The sequence below is a fragment of the Ammospiza caudacuta genome, chromosome 1 (genome assembly GCF_027887145.1).
Source record: "Ammospiza caudacuta isolate bAmmCau1 chromosome 1, bAmmCau1.pri, whole genome shotgun sequence".
Classification (NCBI taxonomy): domain Eukaryota; kingdom Metazoa; phylum Chordata; class Aves; order Passeriformes; family Passerellidae; genus Ammospiza; species Ammospiza caudacuta.
Genome location: NC_080593.1, coordinates 10,504,162 through 10,531,429, shown reverse-complemented (window position 1 = coordinate 10,531,429; position 27,268 = coordinate 10,504,162). Strand labels below are relative to the sequence as shown.

General features: G+C 38.2%; 1 protein-coding gene across 1 annotated transcript in view; it reads left to right on the top strand.

Annotated features, from left to right (window-relative positions):
- The window catches only part of VIPR2 (vasoactive intestinal peptide receptor 2), a 50,802-nt gene extending 24,424 nt beyond the window's left edge, over positions 1-26,378 (top strand). The window contains exons 5-13 of the mRNA XM_058807814.1: positions 3,385-3,482; positions 6,977-7,118; positions 9,920-10,070; positions 10,831-10,891; positions 13,204-13,273; positions 16,260-16,351; positions 19,004-19,133; positions 19,220-19,261; positions 20,830-26,378. Of these exons, the coding sequence (XP_058663797.1) occupies positions 3,385-3,482; positions 6,977-7,118; positions 9,920-10,070; positions 10,831-10,891; positions 13,204-13,273; positions 16,260-16,351; positions 19,004-19,133; positions 19,220-19,261; positions 20,830-21,000 (957 nt within the window). The 3' untranslated portion in view covers positions 21,001-26,378. The remainder of the gene's footprint in view (positions 1-3,384; positions 3,483-6,976; positions 7,119-9,919; positions 10,071-10,830; positions 10,892-13,203; positions 13,274-16,259; positions 16,352-19,003; positions 19,134-19,219; positions 19,262-20,829) is intronic.
- The last annotated feature ends 890 nt before the right edge of the window (positions 26,379-27,268 follow it).

The following is a 27,268-nucleotide window of genomic DNA, read 5'->3' as shown; positions in this document are numbered from 1 at the left end:
GGTCCTTCGAAACCAAGGCTGAGGTGGGGAGATCTGCCTGGTGACAGCTTTGCCTAGGAAGTGTCTCTGCTCTTCTGTGTTATTTCGTAAATAAACAGAAGAATTCTGTCTCCTGAACTTAGTAAAAATAACATGAAACTGAATTTAAAGGAAACTTTAGCTGAAACAGGTGTCTTTTCTAAGAAGACAAAACACAAGTGTGCCTAAAAATAGACTTTTCAAAAAATTTAAGACAAATTAGGGAAACTTGTACTAATCCAATTTCATTTTATGTCTCGGTGTTTATGCCCTTGTAAAACCTATTAACATTAAGTAGCCACAAAAAAAAAAGAGGAAACATTTTAGGATTAGCTCTTTAGAAAGCATTTTCACTTCCTGTAACCATTTCCATTATTTTTTTCTGAAAATCATAAGCCACTGATTTTTTTCTGTGCCTAACCACCTAATGACTTTGGTTATGTGGTTGTAATTTTGATGTTTTCCTCAGAATTTTAAAAATAAATAGTTGGATTCCAGTTTTGCAGTCAGCGTTGCTTAAATAATCATGTGAATGTTTTGCAGAGGCCAGCTGTTATTACTATGTTCTGATTTTGTTAGACCTGCAGAAAAGTTCATGTCATTTCAATTTCATAATGGGATTTCAGTTTCATGTCTAAGACTTGAATCAGTTTTTCCTTTGAAAAGAGCTATAAAATCTGAAGGGGTTATAATATTTCTTCTGTGTTAAAATATGTTGAAAATATAATTTCTCAAATTCTCTTTTGGTCAATCCATGCCTTTGTTGCAGTCATTTTATTCCTGACAATCTTGCACATTTATATTTTAAGTTTAGAGGTTGAAGCTAAATGTTACTTGAGGCATGGGTAATTATGGTTCACACAGAGCAGTAAGAAATAAATAAGATATCCCATTTTTTTATAAAAGTCACTGGTTTTTGTGCTATCAGATTTGGCATTGCTTTGCCTGTTTATTTTGCACCAATAAAATACAAAGAGTTTGTTTCTAAAGGGTGCTAGCTAAAATACAGATGGGTGACAAATATTTAATAGCTGTGACTAAGTCAATATTAGTCTAATGAATTTCCTGGTTTTCAATTGCCACAGCACAATGTGGAATTTAATTCTTTGTCTTTATGGAGTTTTTGTTTTTAACTGACATATAATTTGAGAACATCATTTACTAATTTTGCTTTTTTGGTGAAGTCACTAGGAGTTATAGAGGTCTTACAGGCAGATCAAGACACATATTTTATGTTCATACAGGAAATGTAAGAAGCAGTATGATTGCATCATCCTTGGTGCTGAGTCTGATAAAGTGCTTCATGCTAATAATCTAAGTGATTAGATGCATTCTAAGATGCATTCTAATAATCTAAATTTTTTGGAAAATCAAAACACATAAATTTGAATAATGGTAATTTTTGATGCAATGGATTAAAAATAGGTAAGTGTTGACTTACCTTTGCAACTATTTGAGAAGCAGGGTTAATTTTTGATCGTAGAAAAATGTGTAACATCTAAGATTTCTCTCCATTATAAACCTAAACCCCTAAAATGTCTGAGAAAAAAGAAAGGTGTTCTTTTCTACCATTTCAAGTGTAAAATAAGGATAATAATTATCATATGATAAAATACTTTCAACTGTGTAATTACTTCTTATTTTCTCATGCCTAGCTAGAGTAAAATGACCATTGTCATTATTAAGGTAATGTCCAAGCAGTCTTGGCTGATTAATTTCAATCCCGACATATTTCCCTGCAGTTATTTCCCATTCATCTGTTTGGCCAAGGAATGGCCAGCAGAGAGACTCAGTCCTGCTGATGCTGACAGCTGTTTGCTGGGCTAAAAACACACAGGGTTCTTCTTTTGATTTTAGCCAGACTATTTGTTGTAGGGGTCATGTAACTTCATGCAGGGTTTCCACCTTTTTTCCTTCTTTTATGAATTCTGAAAGCAATTTCGATTTCCAGTTCCAAGTATCTCAGTCAGTGGAGCTTTCCTGAAATCAAATCTAGACAGAATTTTCAAAATGGTGTGGAATTATGAAAAATTTAAACCAGTGCAGCTTTCTTGTTGGGCATGTCTCAATCATCCTAATGCAGTTTGAACAGCTACTTTCTTTATACCAAAATACAAGAGACTCTCTTATTGTAAAATCTAATGGTTGAAATATGTAACAACATAGCAGTTGCTATGAATGCACTTAAGATCCATGGCAGTTATTTCCCATAGTTTTCCACTTTCACCATATCTACAACGGAGAAGTTGCAAGAGTCTTCATTCATTTCACATTTCATTTTGCCTTTTCCATATCTGTATAATGTTTACAAAGGGATTGTTCAGATAATTTCATCATGAATTGGGATTACTAAAATAACCTCCTTACTTGGCCTTTTGAGTGCTATAAAAATAAATATACCAAAGTAATTTGAGATTCCTTTGACTATGTTAATTTACTTACAAGTGTTGCTTCCTTGCTACTTTTTACCAGCCTCATTGGGGAAGGCAAATGGTGACCATGTGCACTAAATATTGAAATCCTGTGTCTTATATGTAGCATGTTCTATATTGCTTTTAAAATCTTTAATTTCATAATGTAATTTTTAAAACTTCACTGTTTTAATATTTTATTTCACTTGAGTGGAAACTAATGTCAGTCTAATGACTTTGCTGTAGGCATAAATGGAGAAGGAGTTTAATTCTGAAAATATTTAGCCCGATTTTTCTTGATGTTGTTATTCAGAATGGGACTTCCTGTAGTGTGTAGCTGGTGAGTTTACAGATGTATGCAGTTAATCAGCAGACTGTGCATTTCAGCCTGCTTTTCCTCTGTTGAAAAACTTCCTTTCCAAGTTTTAGCAAGTAACTTAACTAAAGAAAGGGTTTGTGTCACCATTTAATAAAGTATTTGAAAATTTAGAATGAGAAATTAATGAGACTTTCACATGTCTTTAAAATTAAATTCATGTAGAACTGCATTACAAAGTACTCTAGAGCAGAAGGAATGAGGGAAATTTTCTCTCTTAGAGATAATCCACGCTTTCAAACTGACTTGCTTTTACCAGTTTGATTGTGTTCATGGAAATTGATAAATCTGATACTTTATTTGACCTCATTGACATGGTATAATCAACTGGAATGGTACCAGACTGTGTGTCTATGTTCTGAGTTTCTGAGGCTGAATTTTCTACTGAAGTCGATTGTCTTGAGATATTGCCTTGCAAAATGTGTTGGAGTAGAGATATAACATTCTCATCATGTACTGTAGAGCAAAGAATTAAAATCATGCTATAGCTTTCAGAGTTATTTAATGGACAATTACATCATTTCACAGACAATTTGATGTATTAGTAAGTAGTTTCTGCATATATATTTTTCTGTACAGGTCAACTTCTATGTGAGGGTGAAAGCAATTTATACCCTTGGACACAGCGTATCTCTGATTGCTCTTACAACAGGAAGTATAATTCTTTGTCTTTTCAGGTATGTGTTTTTCATGAGTAAATATAACAATGATAAGACATCTTTAACTGTTGTCTGATTGCTCAATTATTTAGAAAATGCATTGAGTATACACTTTTTGCAGTTAAACAGCTGACAGTAATGTAATGCTGACCAGATTTTTACTAGCAATGATCATATTAACAATTTTCAAAGCATTTTGCAAATTTACAGGCATTACAACCCACGTAAGAAAGAACAATAATTTAGGAGTGCTTACATAAAGCATTTTCTATTTGGTTATCAAAATCAACACCTTGAATTGCTCTTGAGAATTAGTTGTATACTGATCTCACCACTGGACAGGAATGTGGCATTCACATTCTCCAACAAAATCCCTTTTCCCAGGATTTTTCTCCTGGGAAGCTAAGAAACATCAGAGAAAAGGAAAACAATTCTTATCTCATTTGCTTCTCCTCTGTTTTGCTCTTGTGGAATGTCTTTCGAGATTGTTTACTCACAGGTGATTGTTTCATTGGATTCTGGTGTGAGTTATTTTTACTCTCTGGCCAGTTGGGGCCAAGCTGTGTCGAGACTCTGGAAAGAGTCACAAGTTTTCATTATTATCTTTTTAGCATTTAGTAAGTATTCTTTCTGTATTCTTTAGTATAGTATAGAATTTTTAATCTAATATAGTATTATAAAGTAATAAATTAGCCTTCTGAGAACATGGAGTCAGATTCATCATTCCTGCCTTCGTCGGGCCATTTCCCAGCATATACAGTACAGAAGTGCAGCCACATTTTGCAGAGCTTCTGAGTGGTTTCCAGGGGTACTGCAATCAAAGGCAATCAGTAATTTATCCAACTGTAAATCACAGAACCACCAAATCACCAAGGTTGAAACAGACCTTCAAGATCATCTGCTTCTGCCTTCAATCCAGCACTGCCATAATCACCCCTAAACCATATCCCCAAGTGTGCATCCGCACACCTTTTGAACAATTCCAAAAACAGTTCACTTCTCTACCTCCCTGGGCAGCTCATTCCAATGTTTGAACGCTCTTTCAGTGAAATATTTTTGCCTAATACCTAATCTGAACCTCCCCTGATGCAACTAAAGGCCATTTCCTCTCATCCTTTCGCTTGAATCATGGCAGAAGGCACCAGCCCCCACCTGGCTGCACCCTCCTTTCAGGTGGTTGTAGAGAGCAATGAGGGCTCCCCTGAGCCTCCTCTTCTCCAGACAAAACAACCCCAGTTCCCTCAGCTGCTCTGCACGAGACATGTTTGCTAGACCTGTCACCAGCTCCATTGCCCTTGTCTGGACACCCTCTAGCACCCCAAAAATGTCCTTTTTGAAATGAGGGGCCCATAACTGAACATGGTGCTCAAGGTACAAGCCTCACCAGTTCCAAGCACAGTAGTAAAGGTGTGGATAGTTGTGCTGAGTCTGTAATGTTTTTGTTAGGCAGTGTTAGGAAAATCAACTGCCTGCTGATTTTGCCTGATTTCTGTGACTTTTCTCAGACTGAAGCCAATCTTCAACTAGTAAAATAACTTTTAAATCTTCAGCTAGTAAAATAACTTTTTACTGGTCTTATCAGTATCACAGTTTTTCTCAGTCCCTCCACCTTCATGCCTTTATGTATCACTTCCACCTGCCTAACAGAATAGCCTTTATATTCTCCATTATGAACTTCACACAGCTTTTCTGCTCCACTTAGGACCAAGAAAGGCAAGAAAGTGCATCTCACAGTTTTGGTAGAAAGGAAGTACAAATAATACATAATAACAGCATGTTGTTTTTAGAGCCTCATTCCTCTCATGAAATATTCCTGTGATGAGTTCTCTAAGCCTTTCAGTCTGCCTTCAAATTTTCTGAAAATCTAAATCTTCAGAGTCCAATCAGAGCAGATACATAACCCATAATTATGTTTGGAATACTTTTAAAAAATAATTGAGCCAGTCATGGTTATCCAGGCAGATCCCAATGCAGATTACTGCAGTTTCAAAACTGCTAAAAGCTAAAACCACATTTAATACAGAGAATTAGAGACATCTGAATGTCACCCATCACCAGAAGTCAGGTGTAACAAATCAAGCATTTAAGAGGTGTACCCAAAACCTTCAACTTCAATTTAGATATCCAACTAGAGTTATTTTTTCCCAGTCTTCCAGTTGAGTCAGGGAAAACCAGACTTTTTTTCATGAGGCAACATATGTTCTTCTAAACCCCCTTCAAGAAGAATATTTCTCTGTTATTTGCAGGGAGTATTGGGGCCTCCCAACACAGAGAGTTGAATTAAGAATTAATTTCTGGTTTGACAACCTTGTATATATCCAACATTTATTTTTTGAGCTACTGAATGGGATGAATAACTAATCATCTACATGAGTTATTCAAGAAAAATAGTTTCCTCCTATTTGCAGTTTGCATGTATCTCTGAATTCCACAGGAACACGTGATGCAGTCCAACATAATAGTGGTATTTCAGCAAAGGATGTGCATGGCCTCAGCAATCACTGCATTTTTTGACAACTCTTCAAAATTCAGCCTGGTATTATGTCCTTTGCTAAATTCAGGGCTAGCATGGCAGATCTGTTCTTTATTTCCTTACACTCATTCTAATTATCCTTGCTTCAGTAGTTTCAGAATGGATTATTATTATTATATTTGATAAAAATCACAACTGGAAGAATACCTGTAAGTTGCCACTGCACACTGCCATTACACCTATTGCATTTTCATGTTTTCACTGCTCATGCTTGCTGAAATGCCTTGGCTTTTGGTCTATTTCCAGGCGCAGCTCAAGGTGCTGGTTGTGACCACAAATACATCTTAGCAGTTTGGTTTCTAGAGATTTTCTACAAAAAGAATATTTTAAACAGGAAAATCTTGAAGGGACTGTATTTTAAGGGAAAAGCCCTCAATTTATAGCTTGCTTCCCCTGAGTACTCATCCACTTACATGGAATCTTTTATCTGTCATTTGTTTGTAAAGCTTTCACATGGCTGCCAGACAAAAGAAGTTTTACATTCATTGGATAGAAAGGATGGGTGATCAAATGTTCTGAATGCATTTTTAATTGCTCCTGCATACACCATCATCATAGGATCAAAAGTCACTATGTAGCAAAATACAGGAGTTAATAAAAGAATGAAATGAGAAAATAATAGGTGAGAGCACATCTGAAATATATCCAGGATAATCAAAGTTGTATTTGCAAGAAAAACACTGGAATGAGTGCACACACAGAAGGATAGCCTGTGTTTATTGTCAGCTTATTATGGCAGTTTATTAAGTTATGTTAAAATGTGAGAGAAATACCACTGGGATCTTTTAATCTGTGATACTGAACAGAAACAAGAGATGAAAGAAAACAGCAAGGCAGCACTGACAAAATGACAGAAAAGGAAAGGGTATGCTCTTACTCAAGGTTCATATTGCTAAGAAATGTCCACAGAGTAATAGAAGTCTGTTCAACAGTTTCTGCTTCATAAACTAAAATGCTTCTTTTTAAATCTCTTTTTTAGAAAACTTCATTGTACTCGGAACTACATCCATCTGAACCTGTTCCTCTCTTTCATTCTAAGAGCAATCTCTGTTTTAGTCAAGGATGATATTCTCTATTCCAGCTCCAACACAGCTCACTGTCCAGAGGATCAAACCTCATGGGTAATAAACCTCATTTGCTACCTGGTGTAACACTGTTTTGTCACTGAATTTTCCTCCCTGATCCTTTTAAATATTTAGGATGACCAGGATTTCAGTGCAGACAATTCTGAAGAGAATATAATGACTAGGAAAATGGGGTGTTAGATGTATCCAGATAAAGAAGGTTGTAGCACAAGAAGGAAACCTTAACATTGTTTGTGTGTCCATGAAGGACAACTTGTCATCAGCCAAGACAATTTTTAACCAGATACAGCTCAGAATAAACATGGCCACTGTATTAATCAGCTGGGAGGGTTGAAGACAAACAGGAGTGCCATCAGCTGGGAGTGATAAAAAGCAGATGCTGTGGAAGTGTTCCAGCAGTTTTATCAGGGGTCCAGGAGTTTGATAGGTATGAGTGGAGGGAGGGAATAACTCAGGAAATTAAATATTTGCAGGAGCTGTCTTCATTAACTCCTTGGTACTTCTGGGCTATGACAGAAGTGTTATCATCTGCATTCTTGGCAAGCTAATATGTTTACTGCATTTTCATGTGCAGGGCTTAAAAAAATCTCAAGTCTTGCTGTTAAAAAACTGACCTCTATATGGTATGCCCCATTTGCTGCTTTGTTGTTTCAGTCAAAAATCCCTTCTAATTTTAATAAACTACAGTTTAAGCTTGTGAGAAAAAAAATGGAATAAGATATTTTTGTCTTGATGAAGCCATATTGTCCCAAAACATGAAGTTCTTAGCAGTGAATACCAAGCTGTCTATAGGAATTCATAATCTAGAGTATTTCTAATGGAGAAAAACAGGAACTGAGTTAGTAGACCCCAATTAGGCAAATTAGATAGCAGACAGATTGCCAGGGATGATCAGAAGTTCTTAGGTCCTCGAAAGACTGTTCAGTGGACTCTCAAAATACTACTTGGTTTCAGCAATTTAATTTATTCTCCAGTTATTCTTGTCTACAAAGCCTTATACTTTCCTATTTAAATAAGTCAGATTCCTATTTAAATGTGTCAGATTTTGTGGGCTGCTGGCTAGTTCCTGTTGCATTGTATGTGGGATAATCTGGCACCAGCCTGACTAGGCTGGTCTGTCTATCAAGCACTGGCTTGGTGCTACCTCTCACACATAACAGCACGTGGGGTTTGCCCCTTCTGCCGTGTGTGTGTGGTGTTCCACAGTTGTGCTGCACTCACAGAGATCTAAAACACACAGTTCATAAGGTCTGTAAGTAGGTCCTGGCTCTGGATTACATAGAGAATTAATTTTGGCTAACTTTACTGATAGATACCTTCACTGTTCAGCATGGGCAAATAGAGCTGATACAGGATTACCTGCAGGGGGAAGGGAAAATACTTTGATGCAGGGTTCTGGTATGTAAATTAAGAATGTAATACAAGGGAATATTGGATTTATAAAGGATTACAAAATTTTCACTGCTGATCTGATTTTAAGGAGTCCTAAGCATAAAACCAAATTTCAACTTGCATGAAAATTTCAACTTTTCACACATTTTGAAATACTTAATTTTATCCATATTACATTTTCTGGCCCATTGCTGATCTGCAGTGGATATCCCAAAGACCAAAGGTAAAATCAGTCTTACCAAAGTTAGCTTGCTTTCAAACTTTGGTTGTTGGCAGATAAAATCAGGTGAAATGAATTCAAGCCTTTGGACTCTTCCTTAGTTTTCTACATTACCATGTGTACAGGCATGGATGTTACTTGGGATGCACTGAGGTATCTGGGACATCTGGGGGGGTGATGGATACAAAGAAATCTCCCTGAGGAGGTCTGTGCCCTTCTGGCTTAGCAGCTGGTGATTGCATCTCACTTCTTAATAAACATTTATGCTTAGAGAGAGGAATTGATCACTGAAAATGAGTAAGTTACCTGCTTAGGTATCTGATGCACATGGAATTTTAACAGAAAAATGCACGTATGAAGGGGATTTAAAATGGAGAAGTGAGTAAAGCTAGTAGAAACTAGAGATTTTATTTGGTCCAGTTTGTGTAGTCTGTTACATTCACCATATCATCACATTTCTTGGCACATTCTCAGTCCATGTGAACATTTTCATATTCAATTCTCACATCCCAGATTCCCATTGGGAAGTACCAAAGCAGCAGTAGCCAGCACTGTGGAACATCAGCAGCACAGACATCTGAAAATTAATTCTGAAGAGCAGCACACAGACTATAAGCAACAATTTTTGATATATGTCTGTGTGTTTTGTTAACTAAGAAATTCTAAAACATTTTCTAAAGGGAAAATATTATTTTTAAAAATCCAGCCAACTTTTTGTTCCAAGTATAGGAACTTAATAAAATAAAGTCATATTTTTCACTCAGTTTCACATTTAGCTTTGAAAAAAATAATTAAGTAGTTTCTTTGTTAATTTTTATTGTGTTAGGATGCCATGTGAGGTTTTAATACATTTATTAGACTCCTAGTAGATGATAATTTAATTTTATAGCTATTCACTAACCAACTGTTGGAAATGTGCATTTATTGATAACCACCATATTTTCTATATTTATCCTATGAAATTTTCAAGCTCTCTGAGTGAATTAGCAATGAGAGACAACTAAATAATTTCTAATAATTAACTTTCTTTTAATGTATACAGTAACATTTGCGATGTTGCAATTTGCTTGACTGAAGATAAAAATTTATACTGGATCTGGTTTATTGATACTACAAAGACAGCTAAGATTTTTGTCTGTAGTAACAAAAATAATATTTTATATATATATATATATAATAGTATATCTTTCCTGTGACAAATTTGATCCTTCTTCTCATATTTCAGGTGGGCTGCAAGGCAATTCTGGTGTTTTTTCAGTATGGTGTTATGGCAAACTTTTACTGGCTCTTGGTAGAAGGACTTTACCTCCACATCCTCCTTGTGCTAATATTCTCCCCCAACAGACACTTCACCATCTACCTGCTGATAGGATGGGGTAAGAACTTGCCCCAACAAAAAATGTTCTTTTTTCTCTGTGTGTGTGTGTTGGTCAGCTTTCACCTGTGCCATCTGCACCACACCCAGGGGTTGCTCTGATGCAAGGGCTGCCACTGCAAAACATATAATTCAGGTGTCCTGATTTGTGAGGAAAATTAAAGCTTAGCTGCACAGCCATGAGCTATACTATGCAATTTGCCTTTTTGAAAAGCCCAATAATACTGTCCATCTGGTTTTAAATATATATATTCCTTTCATTTACAGAAAGTGCCATGATGTTTATATGGAACACTTTAATACTTCCAGTAATAGGTGGTCATAAAACATTTGGGTGTTGCTGGGAAATGGGAATAAACCAGTGTGTGGACAAGGTTCCTTATGAAATGATTTATACTTTTATTTTATATTGCAGTCCTTGGAGGTGCATTGGGAATGCATAACTTGTATCTATTTCCCTGTAAGTCACTCTGACACCTTGCAAGAAACCTGAGAAAGGCTTTTTTTTAATGTATTAGTAACTATGGCTGCATTTCTATGAGAAAAAAACTCACTTCCCTGCAGTCTTTGTTTGTAATACATTACTGATGTATACATGTAATCATGTAGCTCATCAGATGGACTTCTCCTTCCATTCACTGAGCTGTTTGCTATATGTTGTGTATTTGGGGAATAACTGCTTAGTAGCAGGCTGAACTTTTTTTTTCCCTGTGGAGTTGCATTTTTGTGATCATTCTCTAAACATCTTTGGCATTTTTCAGGAATTCCTACGATATTCATTATTACATGGACAGTGACACGGATCATTCTAGAGGACACTGGGTGAGTGTGTGTGAGAGAGAAAGTTTAAATCCCCCATGCCTGTGCAATCCTTGCCTTGGGTGTGGTGCTGCTCACACAAAGGTGGTTTGCTGTTATGGAGGGGACAAACACAGAACTGAAATTTCAGTGATGGCAATAAAAGGGCAGGTGTGTGGGAGCTCTTCAACTGTGCTTTATGCTTGATGTTTATTTGAAGAACTCAGAGAGCAGGAGAGAGCAGGGATAAGTTATGGCTGCTGTTACTCCTTGGCACACCCACATCTGGAGCTATCTGCTTGGGAAGTCAAAATAATGTTTGAAACACCAGTGGGGTCCTTGGGCTCAGTGCTGCAACGTGTGCAGGAAGGCGCTGGCCATGCTCATTTGCTAACTGGGAACTCAGGAGATTGAAGTGTAGATACCTTGGGGTACAGGTAAATTACATTCCCAAAAGGGAAGTGATGTAAGGGTGTGTCAGATGCACATAGCCAGGTAAAGCTAAAGCTAATTAGAGCTTCCTGGCATGTGAAGGGGAACTGAGACAAGAATTTTGTAGGAAAATCAGACTTGATCCTGCTGCTCCCAAGGAATGGGAGAACATTCCTAACTAGTGGAAAAACAGTTTGCATAGTCCAGTTTTGTCCAACTATTATTTTTCAATTTTTTCTGCAATTAGACTTAAAAATCATATCCTACATAATTTCAAGGCTTTCTTTGCAGGATGTCTAATGTGTAAACCAAAGCCAAACTCTTTTTTCCTTTGTCATTATGATTACAGAGGAAGTCCAAAGGGTAATTAATCTCTAATCTGACTAACCTTTCAGAGCACTTAAGACTATTTGGACCAAAATTACTGAGCCCAGGGTGAAAATTAAATATTCAATTTTTCAGACAGAACTTCAGGTTCAGTCTCACATTTTCACAAACAAGTTCCAGGCATCTATAACCTACATGCCTCACACAAAATGATGTAATTCCAGTTACACCTGTCGGTTGCTTTAGTTCCTCCTGTTACACAGAGGTCAGCTTTAAGTGTACACTGGAGAAGTGTCCTTACACAAAGTGAATCTGAGCTTGGTTCCCACAAAGGTCAACACCCTCCATGATGTCTAATGGTATAGCCCAGTGTGCTTGATGTTTTAGCTGATTTCATAGAATCATAGAATGGATTGGGTTGGGAGGGACCTTGAAGACCAGTTTGTTCCAGCCCTCCCTGCCATGGGCAGTGATACCACCTCAGGTTACTCAGAGCCCCATCCAGTCTGGACTTGAGCACTTCCAGGGATGGCACATCCACAGCTTCTCTGAGGCCACACCCTGGGACCTGTGTCCAGTTCTGGGCCACTCACTGCAGGAAAGACTTTGAGGTGCTGGAGTGTGTCCAGAGAAGGGCAACAGAGCTGGTAAAGGGTCTGGAGCACAAGTCTGGTGAGGGGCAGCTGAGGGAGGTGGGGATCTTTAGTCTGAAGAAAAGAAGGCTCAGGGGAGACCTTGTCACTCCCTACAGCTGCCTGCACAGAGGCTGTAGCCAGGTGGGGGTCGGTCTCTTCTCCCAGGCCGCCAGTGACAGGGCAAGAGGAAACGGTCTCAAGCTGTGCCATGGCAGGTTCAGTTTGGACACTGGGAAGAATTTTTTCACTGAAGGGGTTGTAAAGCATTGGAATGGGCTGCCCACAGAGGTGGTGGAGTCAGCTTTCTTGGAGTAGTTCAGGAAATGGCTGGATGTGGCACTCAGTGCCATGGTCCAGTGGTGCTTGGTCAAAGGTTGGACTCAATGATCTCAGAGGTCTTTTCCAACCAAAATGATTCTGTAACTTTCTGAGTAAAGAATTTCTTCCTGACATCTAAATCTCTCCTCTTTCATTTTTAAACCATTCTCCCTTGTCCTATCACTACCTGCCCTGTCAAAATGTAATTTTCTCTTTTTTTATAAGCCCCCTTTGAGTGCTGAAAGGTCACAATGATTTCTGCATGGAGCCTTGTATTCTCCAGTCTGACCAACCTCAACTCTCAGCCTGCCTTTGCAGGAGAGGTACCTCAGCTCTCTGGTCACCTTTGGGTGATCACCTCTGGACCCGCTCTAACAGAGCCACATCTTTCTTATGCTGAGAAATCCACACCTGGCCACAGTGCTCCTGGTGAGGAAATCAAGTGTGCATATTAAAACAAAGGGAATAAAATTAATAGCAGGAAGGGATTGAATGCCAGATTCTGGGCTAAAGCAGGCAATATTTTAGTATGCTTTGACTTGTTTATAAGAAATACTTCTCATAGGTCTTGCTTGCCAGATGATATTAATGTCAACATGATTTTCCCTCTTTTTTTTTTTATAGCTGCTGGGATACAAATGAGCATGGTGGTCCCTGGTGGGTTATACGAATACCAATTTTAATTTCTATTATAGTAAGTAAAATTTGAAGCATGAATTATAGATCTGTTCAGCATTGTGCAGTGCATGTAGCCATTATTCTTTACTGCTAGTTACAGATAGGCAAGAATTCTGTTTTAATGAAAAGAAATTGTGCTGCAGGAGAAATGTTAAACAGATGCCAAGGCCATTAAAATTTGTTGCCTTCAAAATTTATCTGCCTCCTATTAAATTAGCAGTTGCTTTTATTTGTGTGTTGTTCTTTCTTTAACATCTCTCCTGTTTATGAGCTTGGAGGAAGGAAAAATCTAATTATACTTCTCAATGAATTGCAGATTTGATTTTGTGTGTAAATAGATAGTCTTGCAATTGAGAATCTGATATTAGTCAAAAAATTATGGCTGTGTATATCTTTCTTTAATTGGCAGCCTACTAAAATATATATTGAACATGAATATTTGCAAAATAATACCATTTGAGAATGTTTCCCAGGGCTTTTCTTGTTTGGAACTCATTAGACTTACTGGACTAGTGTAATAATGTTCCTGTAATGATTGTGTAATTAACTTTGGGCACAATATACTATGGTTATATGTCCATTTCTGAAAATAGTCAGAGAGCAAAATTAATGTATTTAGATACACTTGACTCATTTTTTAAATTATAAGCAGAAGATCTAGGGCATTATTAGATTACACAAGATTTCAGAAGTTTGCATTAAGTTTGGGCTTGTCTTTCAATCTGTGCCTGCTGAAAATCATTCTGGGAGAAATTCCTGTCATCACTATCAGTGTGAATTCTGCATTTGAAGAGAAAGAAGAGTAGGCCATATGTGTGAAATGAATAAAGTAAGGCCTCAAAGATGTTCTATGTTATGAAGAAATGAGCATGAAAGAGAACTACAGCAGGAAGGGAATACTTGGACCTCAAAGGAGCTGGAGAATGGGGAACAATCCAGAGTCAGGAAAAATATGTTTTGGAAGATAAAAGCAAAACAAACCACCTGGTGTTTACAGGAAACCCTGTTCTCTGGATGCTCAGTTTGAACAATTATCTGAGACTTCATGTGCCAGAAGGCAGTGCTGCTCCAAAGCAGTCCTGGAAGTTTGGGAAGTCCAGGATGTTATCCCAGGGTGCCTTGGCAGACCTGAACTGCAGCTGGACCTTAGTGAAGAGAAGTCAAGTGGAGTAGTGGTCAGGCAGCAAAGTTTGATCTATCCAACAGCTTTGTGAGAGCAAGTTCTGATACCATCTTGCACAGTGGGAATGGCTTCAGTTAATTCAGTGTGTCAGAGCCCTCCCTGGCATTTCCTCCTGGGAATTTGGCTTGAGAGAAGTCATTTGGCAGAGGTTCACACTTCATGCTGTACACACTTCAGAGTTACTCAGTTGGATGTGGCTGTTCCAAGTGAATGTGCTGTTACCCCAATTCTGTCTTTCTCCACTAATACTGGCCCCGGTGTGTATGGCAAGTTAATATCCCCTGCTGTGGGCACTCAGCTGCATTAAGTCTGCAGATAAAATCTGCAATAACAGATTTCTGTCTGTTATCTTTATAGGTAAGCCTCTAAGTTATCATCTGCCTGCAAAAAAATTGTACATTAAGTTCAGCAAAATCCTATATTTTCTAACATTTCTTTTTTATTTTTTTTTTAATATATTAGATATAATTTTCCTAAATTTTTATTTCATCCCTCTCAGTTCCTTTCACTACCCTTCACCTGTCATTTCAAACAAAATGTTAAAAACAGAGGGACATGCAGTTGCCACGACTGTGTTTTATTTATTAGTATCCCAAATTCTATAGGTTATCTTATAGAAGACACAGAAATTCATTGAACTTGAAAAGCTTGGAGCCAAATTTTTAGGAGAAGGAAGGGTTCCACCAATACATGAAGCAGAGATTTATAGCAGTGAGACAGGCACTGTCTGGTTAGGTACTCCACCTCCTAATTTTGTGCTTTGGGATGGAGTTAGTTTAAAACAAGAAAATTCTCATTTTCACCATGATATAAATTTTTCTCTAGATGAATTTATCCTAAGATGTGTGCATTTGATGCAGCTGTTTAAGTAGCTGGAGTTGCAGTTTTTAGCACACATTGTAGCTCTGAAGGTGTGGATTCCAACTGTTCCTTACTTCAGCATGGACATTAAGCATGTATTTAGGGTGCAGTTTTCTAGACCACACCAAGAATCCAACACCAGAAGGGATGGTGACCAGAGGAAGCTGAAAGTCAGGGCTGAATAAATAATGGGAGTGAGACTTAGGATATACTGAATTTTATACTTCAATTTTCTAGATTTTTATGCAAGTGCCTTTCTGAAAACTAAAATATGAAATAAAATACAAAATGAAATGCTACTCTTCTGTCTTAGAGGGCTGTCATGAGGATTAGGCTGCAGGGATTCAGATGGACTGGATGATCTCCAGAGGTCCCTTCCAACCCCAGCTGTTCTGTGATTCCTTCATTTGTAATGTCAGCATCAATATCCAAAACAGTCAAATACCTGTGAGAAGCCCTTTTTGTGCTTGGTTGGAGTAGACAGATCAGCTGTGCAGCAATCTTCTCTAACCCTCATTCAGACAGAAAACACTGAAAGTTGAAGTGAGGAGCAAGAGAGGGTCAAAACTGCCTCTGGGCTTCCAGTTGTGAATCCATGTGACAACTTAGGACAATTAGTGATGTGACAATTTAGTGCTTGATTGCAGAAAACCACACCCAGGGTCCCATCCTGCTGGGAAACCTGTCCTGAGCTGAAGTAGTGGAAGGAGGACACTTCTGACAGTTGGAGCTTTCAAAGACTTTTGCCAGCCAGAGCAGCAGTGCTGCGCTTGCAGTGTTTGCTGGACATGGCAAAAGCTGCGCTGCAGAACACGAGAACTTTGGCTCTGAGGGGCTCTGGAGGGAGGTGCACGACTCCCATGCTGACTTGGCTCCTGTCTGACTTGATAAGAATTTGTTTTTGCTGCAGATTGAGTGGAGAGTTCAGAAATTATCATTATATTTGTTTTCTTTGCAGGTGAATTTTATACTTTTCATTAGCATTATAAGAATCTTACTGCAGAAGTTAAGATCTCCAGATGTTGGAGGAAATGACCAGTCACAGTACAAGTGAGTCATATTTTTAGATATTACAGACAGAAGCAAAATAATCTCTTTAAGTTTTCATCTGCTGAGAATCAAAAACTGCTGTCTTTCTATAATTATATTTAATTTAGAACTACTTTTGGATATTGTTTAATAAATACAATTATGCTGAAATGGAGATAAATATATTTTTATCAAATGCTTCATTCAATAAAAAATACTTAATTTTAGAAAGACCAACAAGGTATTTTGAATCTGAGTTTAATCCATGAATGAGTATGCTGATACAAAATATATGGAAAGTAACATTTTCCTTTTGACATATAAACATTTAATTTTGACATAAGAAATGTTTAAAATCCTTTAAAATTATTTTCCTTCAACCTCCTTAAAACATTTTTTTTAATTTCTAAAATGCTTACATATATTTTAAGAGCTGAAATTTTTGAAATTTTGAAATTTTTACCAAAAATTTAAAAGTTAAATAGAGTGTTTCATATTGATTTAAAATAGCATCTTTACTTTTTTAGAGGAGACCAGTTGTTTCTGGCTTAGAACAACTTGATTTCTGTTCAGACTTTCCTCTTTTGTGTTTTGGTGTGAGCATCAAATCCCAAAATATCTCTTGTTTCCACTTTAAAATCAAGGGATATTGGGGAACAATTCAAATGTATTGCTGAAATTTGTTTTGTTATTTATTGCCATATCTGTGGTTATTGTTGTTTATTATAAGAGCTGCTGGATAAGTAATCATCTGCAATCAAGTCTGTTGTAGAAGGTTTTATTTTAAAGCCCAGACACAGACTGACAGTTCAGGGTGTCAGTATAATACTTCAGTGACAAAACCTCACATGAACACTGAAAATCCAAAGCCATATGAGTGGCCTTTGACACTGTGCTCCTGGATAACACCTTCCCTTCATTTAAAAATACTGAATTCCTGTTCCAATAGCTGACAAAACATGCTATGCAGAAATAAAGAATATCCTTAAAGCCAAGAGAAGCAGGACCTTATGTGTTTGCAGACAATGTGACGTTTGGTGCAAAAAGTGAAAAATTCTGATGTGCCCCAGGAAAGTCAACACAACTGTACTGTCAAGCGCGTTTGTTTTGCAGAGCTAAAGGGGTCTTGTTTTGTGTTTGCTGATTCAATTATCTAAACATGTGGGAGATCTTGTTGAATCTAGATGGAACTGTGCAGTTGCCACATTATGATGTAGCACAATGGCCAACCTATGGGCAGGAAATCCCCTCAAGTTTACTTCTTGTGACATAAAGTTTTCATTGCTTCCATGTGATATTTTTTTATTTTTTGAAAATTAGGCATTCCCTTACTTTCAGTCCATTTTCCACAGTTTACTGTAGCACTTTATAATGTGAAATATTCACATTATTATCAACTTTGTCCTTCATTATTCAGCCCTGTAAATTCTTTGCTTTTAGCATTTGATTGCCTGATTAAGTTTGCATTTCTGGTCTTTAGCTGATACCCATGGGAAAGTAGATTAACCTCCTCAAGAAACTGCATCTGCAGAGCAAATTAAAAGATCTGGGAGGCTCATTTATAAAATTGCAAATGCATTTTTTAAAATGCAGAGAAGAATAAGGATGGGGTTTTTCCCCTTTCTTTTACTAAAATATAAGTGCAGTATAGAGGAAGTAGCATCAACTAAACAAAAATTACTAAGTCAAGCATGGAGTGAAAGGGAAATATGAATCTAAAATTAATACTATTCATGCAAGTCACCATTTTTATTCCCTTCCTCTGAACCTGCTTGTAGCTGGTTCCATCCTTTTAGTTGTTTATTTTACTCTTGCAGTGGACAAGGCTAAGTCCAAATAAAATCAGTTTTCCATTTCCTTTGGGAAACCAGGAAATTTGCTGCCAGTGTCATCCCCTCCAGCAGTAAATGATTCCTTCTGCTAAGGAATCCCTATTTTTCCTGCTTCTGGTATCATTTTTAGATGTGAGGGATTTGCTATTTTTGAGAAGCTTTGCTGTCAGAAATTATTTCCACATAAATAGATGCAGCCCCTGGGCCATTATAAACAAAGCAAGGCCATGAAGACTGACACAGAAAAAATAAAACTACTTGAAATACCTTAACTTTTCTGTTAAAATAGGTGAATTCACAACAGCATCCTTGCATTGTTGAATCAAGTTATATTCATCAATACAGTGATGAATTATGGAACTCAACATTATAACTTCTCAAATTTTATCTGATGCCAGACATCCAAAATTGTCCATGGCTGGCCCTGTATATTATATATAACTGATGTTATTAGAGTGAAATAAATGACAGATAAGGTAAAAGTAGCAATTTATCATTCCAGTAGTTTCATGAGCTTTGTCAGAGCAGTTCTGCTTAATAATTTAAAGTTCTGTTTCCTTAACTTCAGTAAGTAGTGTCTTCTGCTAAATTTTTTTATGTAATTGACAACATTGAAAATTATTTAATTTCGTGAGCTTAACACCATCAGTAAAGCTATGAAGTTTTAGTGTTTGAGGCTCATGAAAATCTCTTAGTTGGGCTGATTCTGGATTACATTTCCCAGGTGCTGTTTGCATACTGTGCATGTGCAATGTACAGACTAACCCTACAGTTACACATTCATCTCACTAAAACAGGAGCTCATCATTAAATTGCAGCTTTGTCTCTTTCCTTTACCCAGGAGACTTGCAAAGTCCACCTTGCTGCTGATTCCTTTATTTGGAGTTCACTACACAGTGTTTGCTCTGTTTCCTGACCGCAGCTCCAACAATTATAAAATAATCTTTGAGTTGTGTTTGGGATCTTTTCAGGTAAATTTTAAGGTTTTTAATCAAAAGAAATTTTACTGACCTAGGTGAGTGCTGCCTACTAACTAAGGACTATTGTCTCTTTCCAGGGGTTGATTGTTGCAGTCCTGTATTGTTTTTTGAACAGTGAAGTAAGTCTCATCTTTCCTACTGAGAATGTTAAATATTGGTTTTAGTAAGTGTATGAGTGCCCCCATAATTCTGCTCTGATACACAAAACTGTTTTAGAGGATGTCTGCATTCCTATTAGTGGAATATATTTGTGACCGTTTTTATACAACAGGAAAAATGAGTGAAGCTGGGGGAAGAGCTTTAAGAGCTATTTAAAATTGAATTCCTTGCAGAATGAGGTGTTAGTGTCTTCTCCTGATGTGATCTGATGTAGCTCTGTTAGAAGCAATGTGCAAGTGAGCTGCAACATGTCTGAAAATTCATCTGAAAATACCATTTAGTAAATATTTAGGGGTAATGTTCTGTCAGTATCTAAACCTCAGAACAGATTTTCAGAAGTGCTCAGCACATCGTGGGTTTCATAGCCTCAACTGAGAAATATGCAAGAATTCCTTTTGATTTCAGTCCCTATGCAGTGTCTGACAGAAGGAATCTGTCTGAAGAAGACACCTGCACAGACAATTAACATTTAGCTCTCCTGAGTGCTGTTCTGGTCTTTGATATTCATGAGATGCCTGATTCTGGGCTAATCATTTGATTCTATGCTTCAAGTACATGAGATAAATAGCTCGATACCAAAACCTAATGTTGCAGCACAAGTGATACAAAATTCATTTTTGAATGTGACCTTAGGGCACCTCTTCACACACAGTGTAGGCAGTCTTTGCCTCAGTTATGTGACCTTTGTAAAAGGATACTGTAGAGGGAAGGGATGCTATCCAGAGGGACCATGACAGGCTTGTGAGAGGGGGAAAGAACCTTGAGAGGTTCAACAAGGCCAAGTTCAAGGTCCTGCACCTGGGTCTGTGCAGGGCTGACTGAGGGATCCAACAGAGCCATCCAACAGAAAAGAACTAGGGGATGAAGGCTGGACCATGAGCTGGCAATGTGCACTTGTAGCCCAAAAAGTTAATGCTGAACCTCTATCCAGCATTAAAGGTCAAGAGAGGTGAATTGTCACCAGTGCGAGAAAGACATGGATGTGTTAGACCAGGTCCAGAGGAGGCCACAAAAATTATCAGAAGGCTGGAACACCTCTGGCCACTATAAACAAACACCTGGAACACCTATGAAAACAGGCTGAGAGAGTAGGGGTTGCTCAGCCGGGAAAGGAGAATGAGGGGGGGACTTTGTAGCACCTTGGAGTACATAAAGGGGAGATTATAAGGAAGATGGCAAAAAACTTCTTAGCAGGGCATGTAGTGTCAGGACATTTTTAAACTGATATTGGTAGATTTAGGAAGGAAAAAATCTTTTCTATAAGGGTGGTGGAGACCCTGTAACAGGTTACCCAGAGAAGCTGTGGTAGCCCCATCCCAAGGCCAGGCTGGATGGTGCTCTGAGCAGCCTGGTCTGCTGGAAGGTGTCCCTGCCCATGGAAGGGGGTAGAACTCCAGAATCTTTAAAAGTTTGTACCAATCCAAACCATTCTATGATTCTGTTCCTAGAGATCCCCATGTGACATGGAGGATTTCCTCACATAGAAGAAAATTTTCAGCTCATATTGTGCATTTTCTTTTGAGCACAGGTGCAGGGGGAGCTGAAAAGAAAGTGGAGGAGCTTGTGCTGGAAGCAGACTGCAGGCAGAGACTACAGACTGCACTCGTCCATTTCCCGAAATGGATCAGAAAGTGTTTCCCAGCTCCACAGGAATTCAAGAGCTCACTCATTTATGCAGACAGAGACCACCATGATATAAATGAGCTAGGTCCCCCAAAATATGAAAAACTGTGGGATATATCATTCATTATGCAGCTTGATGTGATATTTTTTAACATGTACAGTTTAGTGCTTTGCTTTTCTACATGTTGGTATTTGGAGAATTGGTTTGTGCTGCCAACCTATTATTAATGGAGAATCCTGCCCCATGGATGCTTTCTGTTTTGTTCAAATGGTATCATATTAATTCTGATGTTCTCTTGCAGTTTACTAGCAGCAACAATTCAAAAATTCATTTTCCATAAAGGTCCCTTTACCTTCCAAAGTGGCTACAAGATCTATGCAGGGTATCCTGCTCAATGCAGATTTCTTTGGCACATGTAAGGGTTAAGATGGGAAACAAGAAAATTTTGTACACTTTATTTATACTTAAGGAAACATTGCCTTGATGATTAGGAAATTCTTTTCTAATTATGGAAAATAAAATTAAATAAAAAATCTAAGACCATAATTAACCACACTGGGAGTTCAGTGTGCTAATCCAGGAAATCATTAACATGATTTACAAGAGAGGGAAAAAGGTAGTACTTCTAGGCTCATGGTACACATTTCAGAGGTTACTTTCTACAGAGTTTGATTCCAATCCTGTTGTTACTTTCAAAAGTGCCTGGTTTGATGTTTGGGTGCAGAGTGTAGGGCTACATTACAGGCCATACAGAAAAAACTACTATATTACTTCTGAATATTCTCAGTTCTCAGTTGTTATCTTCTGTTTAAAGTCAGAGATTTGTGTTGATCTTTCATGGAGCAGTTTTCTGAAGAGGTATGTTTTATTGCTAAAGCAGCCTGGCATAGATAAAACAGCCTTGGATATCTCATTACACATTGAAAATATCATTTTTTACAGTGTTGTCATTGAACTCTGCCTCTAGGAGCTACATATTTGGCTGAAAAACACAAGGAATATTGCAGTGAAGTTACAATTCACATTTAACAAAAAATGTAAATTCTTTTAAGTTTATTCAGTTCTATATCTATCTGAAATTATTTAAAATTTAGTCATGGCCATGACGCCGGAAAAAAAAATTAGACAGAATCCCTAAAAATTACCATAAAAGGCATAAAGAAGGAATTTTCAACAATGCCAAGCCTCTTATGTAGCCATGTTTGAAAAAAAAAAGGCAGAGAACTGACAGTCTTATGAAAACATACATAACATTTCCTCTCTTTAAAAGAAATAAACCAGTGATGTTCTCTTCCCATGCCAACATTTAACCATGTCCACCCGACATTTCAAGTGGGAATAATCTGTATTTGCATGAGTACCTCCATACAAACCATTGCCCTCATATTTCAGATAACAGGTTTTATGGAGCCAGCAGGATCCAAGGTCCCTGCTCTTGTCAGATAAAGGGAAGAGCAGCAGCAAGGGCATCCCTTGGCAGGCATATTTGTACATCCCTGAAAGTATTACCAGTACTGGGAATATTGTCAGCAGCTGTCTCAGTGTATTTCAGTTCTCGGTCTGATTTAATCCAGCTATTTATCAGTCAAACACAATTTGTTTTAATGGGATTGCCATGGAGTCACACAAAGTTTTGTCAGACCAAAGACAGAAAGAGCCCCATGGTCCACATGACTGCAGAACCTGGTGAATGTTACATGATATCAGCAGGTATAATTTGAGTTAAACAGCAATCACTCAAAGAATTGTTACTTACAAAAGGTGAATTTAGAGGAGCTATGGATCACTTTCAGATCATTCATAAAGTTTTCTGTTTGGCAGAGTAACTATGAGATTCTGGGTGGAAGCCCAAGAACATTCTCATGGGGTCTAAAGGTGTTCCCCCACACATCTATTTAAACTCAATATATTCCCAAAGACTTTAGACTGAGGAAACATTGCTGAAATTTAGTATGTTTCCTGGATCTCTTGAGAAACTTATCACAAGCTCTTACCTGAAAATATATGAAGACCCACTGGAGCAGTGGGAGCTGCTTTTACACCTAAATTAAACACATCTGTGCACATTAGGGTTCTTTGTCTGCAGTGGCGTTGGGACTGCTCAGTTCCCTGAGATGAGATGTGCAGGATGTTCTTTTTCCCCTTAATTTCTGGGGTAGAAAGGCACATGTGACAGGCATTCAAGTGTGCTCATCTTTGTGCTCAAATGAGGTTATGTGAGCGAGTTGACACACAGACAGAATGATAGCACAGAAATGGATGTTTCAGGCAATCATTTCCATCAGTCTGTTCTGCATGATGCATCACCAATTATGTGTGTTTATAACACATTGTATCTTAGAGAAAACTGCCTTTGTTCTAATTAGGTGAGCATGAAAAAAATCTGCATTTTAATTATTTCTGGGTTATAAAAAAAGAAAAGCCTTAATAAGAAAATACATTTTATACTGCAACAAACCAGCATTGTTTCCTTTAACAGGGTGCAAATGCATTTGGGCTTGATTCTATTTTTCATGTAGGGTGAAATGCCACAGAGAATTTTGCAGTGGAAGAACATAGAGGTACCACTAAGTTTGTAAAGGACAGTGTGGACATGCAAAAAATGGGACACAGGAGAGAGAGGTGCTGTATATATTTTTCTTTAATACCAGTGAAAAGTTCAGTACTTTGGAGAACGTCATTCCTTTATTAATAATATAAATGCAGATAATCTAAATACTATTTTGTGAGGCAGTTTCACTTCATAATGCTTTGTTCGAGCACTATCATGGCAGTTAAGACACAGAGGGAACTGCACTCATTTGTTTTTACTATCAGAAAATTTCTGATTTCCAAATAATTTTAGGCAAAGTTACAGCGTTAACCCTATCATCACCAGTTTGGCAGCTGCCTTTTCATGGACAGATATAAAAATGTCAGTAAAAGGTGAAGAGTAGTTTGACAAATCTGGAAGTGTTTGATCAGGGTTTTTCATCTTTACAACACCCATAACAAGACAGCTTCTCATGGCTTTGTCTCTCATTGCATTTTGCTGAGAAGCGTGGGTTTAAATGCTCTTGCTCTATGCTGTGTTGACTCTTTAGAGTCAAAAAACATTGCAATGAAATCATTTGGCCTTCTGTCATCCCTAATCCTAATTCTCACTCAGTCCTAGCAGCAGCAGGGGAGGAAGTAGAGGCTGCAAGAGAAGTGTAACCTTCCCTTTTCTTTATTCCTTTACTGTTATTTCCCCTTTGCTTGCTTCAGAGTCCAAACTGAGTTGTAAAGTATTCAAGGCAGGAAACCTGGGGGTTTTTGTCCATCCCCACGGAAAAGCCAGAAGCACAGCTTGTACTTACTGAACAAGAATGGTAATATGGTTCACTCCCAGGACCTTGGATAATTGTTGTGCTTTACCTCCCCTGGAGGCACCATTAATTCTGAGTGATTTCTGTCAGCATTACCTGCTGCTAATGCCTGAAGAACACAGTGACAGCTTGCTCTCCACTTTTAACACAATTAAAAAATACATATATGGACATTGACTTAAATTTTCCTCTGCAGAATCAATTTCAGCTGGGTGCTTGATAAACTCAGGTGAAATTCATCTGCCCTGATTTTGTTGTCTAAAAGCTGCATGTTTGTCTCTGAGTTAAAGACACTTTTAAAGTGCCTTTCACAGTCAGGATAGAGAAATAGGCACTAGTTGAAGATGGTTCCTTCCATGTTCAGTTGGGCATCTGAGGCAGGTAAGCTGGACCCAGTTTTCTCTGACTAACTATAAAATGAGCTGGGGTAGCTGGCTATTACTTACATTTCTCACTCCAGAGATAGAATCAGGTAAGATGTATCCCTCCAGAGGAGATCATTAAACTGTCAGGGTAATCTTACACAGATACTTCTCTTTAAGCCAATTGCCTTGGGTTGGCCAAAGTTATCCTCTGAGAAATGTGCAGTGTAATTCAAAAGGTCAGGCAGAGGAGGATCCCACAGTTCATTGGCTCAGGTGTCCCTGCCTGCCATGATAAAGCTCACAGGTTTGTGTCCCATTGTGTTTTGCCTGGCCTCAGCTTCCAACAAATGTTTGGTTTTTTGGGTAAGGTGTTTGGTTTTGCTTTTTGTAGGAGGGGCCATATGCTAAAATAAAGTGCTTTGCAGTACCCAAAATTTCTTTATATTGTACTGCAGGTAGCCAGCAGAAGAATACCCTATCTAAGCTTGTGATGGAGTGTACTGTAGCAGCAATAGGTAATTGGTGGCAAATAGCATTACAAAAAACCTTCTTCAGTCAGGTTGGAGCCATCCTACCCCACTCTGTAGCATCTGCTTCGTGTCCTGATTCACCCCTAGGCTTCCCTTTGCTTTTAACATGCCAGAGGGGAAAGCAACCAGCACAGACCCTCAGCAAACCAGAGACTCTGTCTGGGGCAGATTGATGAAATAAGGCATTGCCAGGTGCACGTGTCACACAGTCCATGTGCAAAGACTAAGATGAATCATCTGCATCATTTGTCCTCTATTTTTCTAAAAATCATCTTCTGTTAACTGTGAATTTGCCCAGTTCAGCAAAGTGATTTGGGATAAAGTCCTATTCAGATTTTTTTCAGACATCCTTAAGGAGAAATCAAGACCTAAATATGTCTGACAAAAAGAAAAAACTGGCAAGTAACGTGCAGACTGTGTGTCTGCTGCTATGTGTGTAAGGGTCATCATCTGAACAATTTCTGTCTGTGCTTAGTGATTAGGAAATACCTTTGCCAACAGAAGTACCTTCATGTAACCATGAGTGCCTCTATCAGCTGTGGGCTGTCAGTGCTACCCTGACATGACCAAATACAGAAGTTAGGATGCAGTGCTATTCTGTTGCTGAAAAAATACTAAAATTAAAAAGTGTTTGAAGATGTATGTTACAGGAATGCATCAGGATAACATTTAAAAGGAGCATTCTGTGATATGGTTTTACCACTCTGTTGAACCCGGTTCTGCCCAAGAATAGCAGGTTGTAATTCAGGAATATTTCTATTGTCAGATTTAAAAGGTGACTGAAATGTCCCAAACCCCTCTATGTCCCAAAGCACTGTAATAAGTTTATGATTACCCACAGCTTTTTTTGTCCTGGCACAAAATATGTATGTATGAGTATTACTTCAAATTTCTCTTTTGTCATCTTTGTTATAACTTTATATCTGTCATGTATGGTAAAAATTTAAGATGATGTAAATGAATGTGATTATTTTTTACAAAATGTACAGATTATGATGTTGTATAGATTAATGTGTGTAAATAGATTTCATACTGTAATTCACTATAGTTTTCTTCTGGTTTTGCTCTTTTTGTTCTTTTCTGGTTTCAGTTTTTAATGTCACAAACCTAACAGCCTTCTCTGAGATGTTATATATAAAGCTGTGAACAAATAAGTGTTTACATCTTTATGCTATTTCAGATAATAGTAGTCAATAACACCATAATGGACTGAAGAGGAATCAGAGAATAAAAATTTTAAAAGTTTTGCACAAAAATTCCATTATTTATGTTTTTTAAAAATTGTGTACAACGATGCAGTTTTCTTCCTGATTCAGTGGGTCATGGCCATGCTGAAGATGTGGCTAAGTTAATATTTCACTTTTTAATTCAGCAGCTGTTAGACACAAATGTTAAAGAAAAGCAGCCCCTAGCTTCACTGAGGAATATGCAGCTTTATGTAACCTAGAGGGGCACAAGAATGGCACTCAGCCAGAGCAGAGCCAAGTGATCCCATATGTTGTGTGTGGCACCATCTCCATGGCCAGCAGCTATTTTTGATTCATCACAGCTTGCTCAAAACTGGATTGCCCAGTTATCTGTCAGAAGTAGAGGTGTCTGTCTGGAGTACAATATAATAATGCAGTGAGAGCAAAGGAAGCTGTGATGCCTCTGCTGTAGAGGCACCACCATCTGTCATGGGTTTTTTTTCTCTAAAAGATACATATCTTTCTCTATACCTGGAATGGGGATGGGCACAGGGAGGAGCCTGGCAGTGGTGTGCTGCTGATGGGGCCAGAGAGAGGGGAGTACATGTGGGGGAGGAGGTGGCACCTTGTGGGGCAATCCCTGCCCTGGCAGCCACACCAAGCAGGGACAGAGGATGGAGCCTTTTGTGGTGTCTCTCATGGACCAGAGAGTCCATCCCCTCCTGTGTGTGTCTCTGTGAATCACAGAATCCACACACAGAGGGCTCCTCTAAGCCTTTGGGAGAGCTGAGCTCTCATCCTCTCCCACCACGTGCGAGTTCTTGTGGGAGCTGCGTCAGTCTGGGCCCTTTGGCAACCAACAGCATGTCTGCAAAGCACTTCAGTGTCCTCACCCACAGGCATTCCCTCTGTCC